This window comes from Mizuhopecten yessoensis, unplaced genomic scaffold (assembly GCF_002113885.1).
Source record: "Mizuhopecten yessoensis strain PY_sf001 unplaced genomic scaffold, ASM211388v2 hete_36183332, whole genome shotgun sequence".
In the NCBI taxonomy this organism is placed as follows: domain Eukaryota; kingdom Metazoa; phylum Mollusca; class Bivalvia; order Pectinida; family Pectinidae; genus Mizuhopecten; species Mizuhopecten yessoensis.
This window is the reverse complement of record NW_018485627.1, coordinates 1-6,362: the sequence shown is the minus strand read 5'-3', so window position 1 is coordinate 6,362 and position 6,362 is coordinate 1. Positions and strand designations below refer to the sequence as shown.

At 37.6% G+C, this 6,362-nt stretch overlaps 1 protein-coding gene across 1 annotated transcript; it reads left to right on the top strand.

Annotated features, from left to right (window-relative positions):
* The first annotated feature begins 2,176 nt into the window (after positions 1 to 2,176).
* On the top strand, positions 2,177 to 6,097 carry LOC110444867. The gene is made up of 3 exons (XM_021489222.1): positions 2,177 to 2,800; positions 4,973 to 5,086; positions 5,478 to 6,097. The coding sequence occupies exons 1-3, from the start codon at positions 2,776 to 2,778 to the stop codon at positions 6,080 to 6,082; spliced, it is 744 nt and encodes a 247-aa protein (XP_021344897.1). The 5' UTR covers positions 2,177 to 2,775; the 3' UTR covers positions 6,083 to 6,097.
* Positions 6,098 to 6,362: the final 265 nt, after the last annotated feature.

Genomic DNA, 6,362 nt, shown 5'->3' with positions numbered 1-6,362 from the left:
AAAGGAATTGGACACAAGTTATTACAACTTCAAAACATCCTCTTCCATTAAACAATTATATAATTGCATCAATAATGCAATGGGCATCATGCTATTTACAATAATATTTAAACATGATAAAACCCATATATATACATAGATGGAAATCGATATCATTTACATACCAGTACCAACTTCAGTGACTTTTACATGATGTACAATTACAGTTTCAATAATTTGGCAAAGCGATGTCGTAATGATACCAGCATTGACAGAGGACTAGTTGCTAAATGATGTATTATGTAGGTATATCAGAATAACTGACGAATTATGAAATTATTGGGACTAGTAAAATGTATAGATATAATATAAACACTAAATTCAGCTTATGAAATCAAACTTCCTTAGACAATGTCCTCTTTGCCAATTAACGTCTCTGTTCCCAAAGGAGTCGAGTGTAGAAAAGCGGACCAAGGAGTTGGCATAGCTTAAAAAAGTCTATTTATGTATGCAATTTTCACGACATGATACACTTTTATGTCAATTCAACTGTATACATCGGTTACATACGTTGGTTTTGGTTACACGGGCAGTTCAAGGTTAGAAATAATTTCAAAAGCGTAAGTACCTTATTTTATGTGCCGCACGTGCGACGCTGTCTATTTGGATACTTTATTTAGATTTTTTTTCCAAAACAAAAGCCAGCTTTGAGGGGAAATTTGACCAGGACCTCCCTTGGGTCCTATTGGAACTACGTACTTTTCTGCTTATATTTATCGTTTATCTCCAAATATTACCAAACATAAGTATACCAAAGTAGCCTTTTCTACTTATGGAACCACGTGCCAGAAATATCAAATTGACATAGAAATGTAAATTGGGTGATATCTATTTATGAGAAATGAATAAACATTTTTGGAATAACAATACATGAATATTTAACTAAACATTTCCCTGTCGCCGGTATGAATAAACCTTTAACGGAAAATATTCGTGTCTTCCGTCCAGCTGTTAGTGTAATCGGTCCATCAAACTGACGGAAACACCCGAAAGGTTTCCGAGCTAAGTGCATCGAATGACGGAAATGGTAACCATAAAAACACGACATTGTTCCCTAAAGAAATGTCTGTTCATTATTTGTTTATAACAGTTTGTTTAATTTGTACCATGAATAACAAAAAAACAAAAAAACACCAAGAATGATGAAATATAATTGTCCATTATGTTGTCAACGTATAATGTTTGTAAGCAGCCGGGGTTCGTAAATGTGAGATGTATTTCAGTCCATACATATTGCACATATATACGTACACGATGTGTCTAACTATACCCATCTGTTGCCATTTTAATGTTACCAGATTGCAGCACTTCTGTCGGGATGAAATATTGATCGATGAAAAACCTGGGAAATTTCTGACTTCAATCGAAATTCGATGACGTTATGATTGCGTTGCTGCTGGAGTGACTAGTTGTAATCGAAATTGCGGGAAATTGCAGATGTTTTGTTATTCATTCTTTTTTTTTGCAAATAAACTGTCGTCTGCTCTTGAATATTACCTTAACTGTCATAAATTGGCTATTGATCTAAACACGATTCAATGGAAATATTTGATGTTTATTTATCTCCATTTTTTTTTAGTTCTGGTTCGTTGTATATGGTACTACATACATGAAACATAAAAACATTAACTTTGTTTATTTAACAACAATAATGAAAGGAGTTTTATAACGTATACTAAACACTGTTGTTGGCATGCACACGCGGTCTAGTTTGGTAGGAAACCTAAGTAACCCGCAGACGACTCGCGTGGTCGGGCAGGTAACTCCATTTCTTTTCACGTCCGACCGGGGAATCGAACCACGGCCGTCTTGTTGAAAGGCGATGACGTTATCCGCTATGCCACCCAACCCTTCCAGTAAGTTAGGGATCATTCATGTTCTGCAACAGAGCATAACACGGGTGATATTTTCTGTGCTGTATAATCACCAAACGGTATAATACAATTGTATGAAACATGTTGCATAATCACACTGAACCCAGTGTAGGATTTCAGGTGGGGCCGTATACGTAACAGCTGTCATGACTTTTTAAACTTATCGTGTGAATTCCGATGAGGAAGTCTGAATATCTTGTTTACTCTCAAGTTTATGATGTGATTTAAATGTATAATGTATTTTCTATGGGTTGGTTGCCCCCTCTATACTTTGTAATGACACACCACATCTGATATACACAATTACGGGACACGCACGCTGCCGTAGTACCATTTATAAATATATTAACACGGTCCACTGACGGAATATGAGACCGTTGTCCATATATTTCTGACCGGATAAAATTTCCTAGTTTCGTGACAAACTTTCGACATTTCATTATGGCGGGGCTTCGAATGACGCCATCGTTTGTAGATACGTTTATTTGACATTTGCTGTTGCGAATAGTAATGTTATGATAATAAACTCGTGGTACTTGTATAGTACACACTGTTTAAAACAGTTCTAACACTAACAAACAGTTCGAATCGAAAACAGTTTCTCGGCTAAAAAAGGACATTAAGTAAAAAGCAAGTCATCGAGTCAAAAACAATTCGACTGAATAGCGGGTCCTCGAGTCAAAAAGTTATCGGCTCAAACATTTCTTTGACTTAAAAAGCAAGTCATAGAGTCAAACACAAATCCCCAAGTCGAAAACAAGTCACCGACTCGAAAACAAGTCAACGAGTTTTCACTAATGTCATATATTTGTTTTGCTAGGCTGACGAGATAAGAAGGAAAGCTAGAGGAACTAAACAGCGCATGAGCAGGACAGACCGTTTACTTGGTAAGTAGACGAAGTAAACAGATTAAGGATACAATTTGTACCTGTCCCAATGCAAGCAAAACACAAGAGAACTCCACTCTACGTCTTCGTACCTACTTACTGTTTTCCCTTGATTTCATTTTGAATATAGGTTTGGTTTAATTTTGTTTAACGTCCTAATAACAGCTAAGGTTATTTAAGGACGTGCCTCCGTGTGTGTATAGTGATAGTGAGTGTATGCGTGCGTGTGTGTGTGTATGCAGGAGAGAGGGTATGTTGATGTGCTTGCCTGCTTGCGATAGCGCGAATATGATGCCGACATTATTGTGCTATCTCACTGAAGTGCCATGCCAAAGGCACCAAGCACAGTATTCCGCCCGGTCACATGATACTGCCAACGGGTGAATCATTTGTTGCCATTCCCCTTAATAACTTCCGCGACTGGGTCAGGATGATTCCGTTGACCAGGTTACTTAGTTAGATAGAGCGACAGTTTAATCTGATGTCTAAGGTTCGAATCCTGGCGCGACTTCACTGCATTTTTACACTATTGATGTCATCTTTATTATTATTTTTCATGAAAGTTTCGCACGGTGTGGTTTTCTTTTCAAATTGAAAATTGAACATTGATCATTGATCAGTTTCTAATGCATAGTTAGAGTTTTTGGCAGTGGTACGGGCGTCCTTAAGTAAGGTAAAAAATATAATAACACGTTTCATATATCTTATCTGTTCCGTCAGACATGCAAATACATGTTGCCACATAGAGTCAACCTCGTAATACAAATATAGACGTAATGGCTCCGTCTGACAATAGCGTTCTACAATCTGATATCATTCGTCACGCGAGCGGTTCTATGTAGGCAATGCACATAATTTACATACCATTAAAATGTCAGAGAGGCGACGAGACGTGTAATTGCTGCTCAAATTACGATGTAAACAAGTAGGCCCTTTAAAAACGGGAAATGAAGCGTCTTACGATGACGTCATTCATGTCGTTAACACCACAAAAGCATTTTATAACATGTATTCGCTTGCTTTTTTTTTAAATCTTCATGAACTGAATCAAATAGATCATTAGAAACCCTGAAAACTAGTTTGAAATGCAAACATCAGAGATATTAAAATGGAGTTAAATAGTTTAGTTTCTCATGGAAATAAGGTGTTTTCCATGGACATTGACTCTCTCATTGTCGCAATGAATTTTAGGAGACATTATGCATAAGTAGTGAAGTCAGTGCTGGTATTAAGTTAAAGTCAAGCATGAATAACGATTATATTTTGGATTGAGGAAAGTGAAATGTCTCGTAAATTATGTTTGTGTTCTTGTATATAGTGTCTCGTTAATTATAAGATATTGATTATGTTCCGTATTACGATATACCGTCAATAACATTTGCTTTCCAGATTATAATTTCCCTCGATTTATGTTCCGGATTTTAACGTCCTGTGAACTACGTTTTTTCCCCCCGATTAGTATGTCCCGTAAAAGATATTTTTTAGTTCCATATTTTCTCGTTCCGTAAATTACGTTCGTGTTCCTAGTTATAAACGTCACGTGTACATTTATTTTTATTAACGTCTTTTTCCGGATTATAATGTCTGCAAATCGTATTCATGTTCAGGATTAAGTAATGTTAACGCTATGGATTGTTACCGCCCGTTAGCTGGTTTTCCGGAATATAAAAGTTCCTGGTAATAAACTTCGTGTAATTTACATTTATGTTCGGGATTTTATATTATATTTATGTTCCGATTAAGTAATGTTAATTACTCTTGATTATAACCGCCCGTAAGATGGTTTTCCGGAATATAGACGTTAGGCCTATATCTGAGACGAGTGTCATATTTGTCAATGTGACGGGTTGCACTCCACTTCAAATAACACAGTGAATATGCTTTAAATCGATCACTCAAGCGACTTACATGTGTAAAATACGCATCTGATACACAATACCAGCTAGACTAGATAGGAACTCTTTTATTCAAATTTCTGATATTTCTATTCTATAGGAACTCTTTTATTTAAATTTCTGATATTTCTATTCATGGAATTCGTGTGTAAAACATAAGGCACCACACCTTCTTGAAAAACTTTCAAGTCTTATAAAGTATCATAGTATCTAATATCTAGTGCTCATGAAAGCTAAAACACAATTCATTAGTATGCTGCTTAAACTCTGATTACAGGAAGACAGAAATGGATCGGGAGGAGAAAGAAGAAAAAGAAGATCGCCAAACCCAAGGGTTTCATTGATTTCAAACCAAAGGTGCTTGAACCCCGAACTCGAACCCAGGCAGCGGGTATGTGGTAATCTTTTAGTCAAGCTATCTATGTAAAATACGTCAGGGGGTTTCTGATTAGCATGACACCATGTACAGAAAAACATGTCAGAACGGGAATCTTGTTGTTAGTTCCGGCACAATCATCGTTTGTCCCTTCCCGTTCTATTTTGTTCGTTCAAACACAAGTCGCTTTGATCATCCAAACAGCGACATCTTTATTCATTATTCAGAGAATGATTTTTATTATAGCCTGAAATATTAAAAAAAGTTTCTTCCTTGAAATTTCCATGTTAAAACCAAATTCACCATTCAATATACATAATCTATTATCGATGCTGTGCGTTCGATTACAATTAACCTTCCAGCCAACTGTACAGTAACTTATTCTCGATGTGTTGAATTATTTCAGGTAAGAAGCCGACTTACGACCGTAATGCAGCTTATGATCGAGAACTCACGCGCGAAGAATGTCGGAAGGCGCTCAAGCGACGGGAGCGTTTGCGCCAAACAGCGCGGCGGATTTGCCGTCGAATGAGTGAAAAGCAAGAGAAGTTGGCTCAAGAGAGACGTTTGTCTACAGAGGAGGCCGCTACGAACAAGGATTCTTCTGAATCTGGGAAGGTTGCCGGGGAAAATGGAAATAAGGAATCGGAGACGGACCATTCCGGGATGTGGGAAATCGGGGACACCAGTTCGGCGTTAAGACAAACTCTCCGAAGCGGAAAGAGTAAAGGGGGTCTGATGATGACACTCCTGTTCAAACCGAAACACCTACGGTTTGGGTGCAGACATAGTCCAAGACGCGGTGGGTACCAACTTCGAACCACCACGCTCAGGGACGCCAACGGCGCTCGCTCAAAACGCCTTGAACTCGATAATAAGCTCGAGGGTGCAAGGCGCAGAGGACAGGCAGCAAGGCGGAAATTGAACGATCAACGCCGACAGCACAGCACAGAGCAACAGGTGGGTAATATAGCAGGAAGTCAACAAAATATTAAATTGATTGATGCATAAATTTATTGAGTCTTGGAAGGTTGCAGGATAAATTGGACATATGTTCCGGATTTAATGAACCGCAAATATATTTGTGTTCCTAATTATAAAGTGTTGTAAATGATTTAAAAATACAATCCTGAATGTGTCATCCTCGCAATCCAAGCATCTCACTCAATAAACGTGTCTTCTTTACACCAATTTGATATAACGATATCGAAGGCTCGCGGTAAACTATTTAATTGGTTTTATTTAAAAATATGTCAAATCACAAGATATCTTTCCTTAAATGATCACAGAG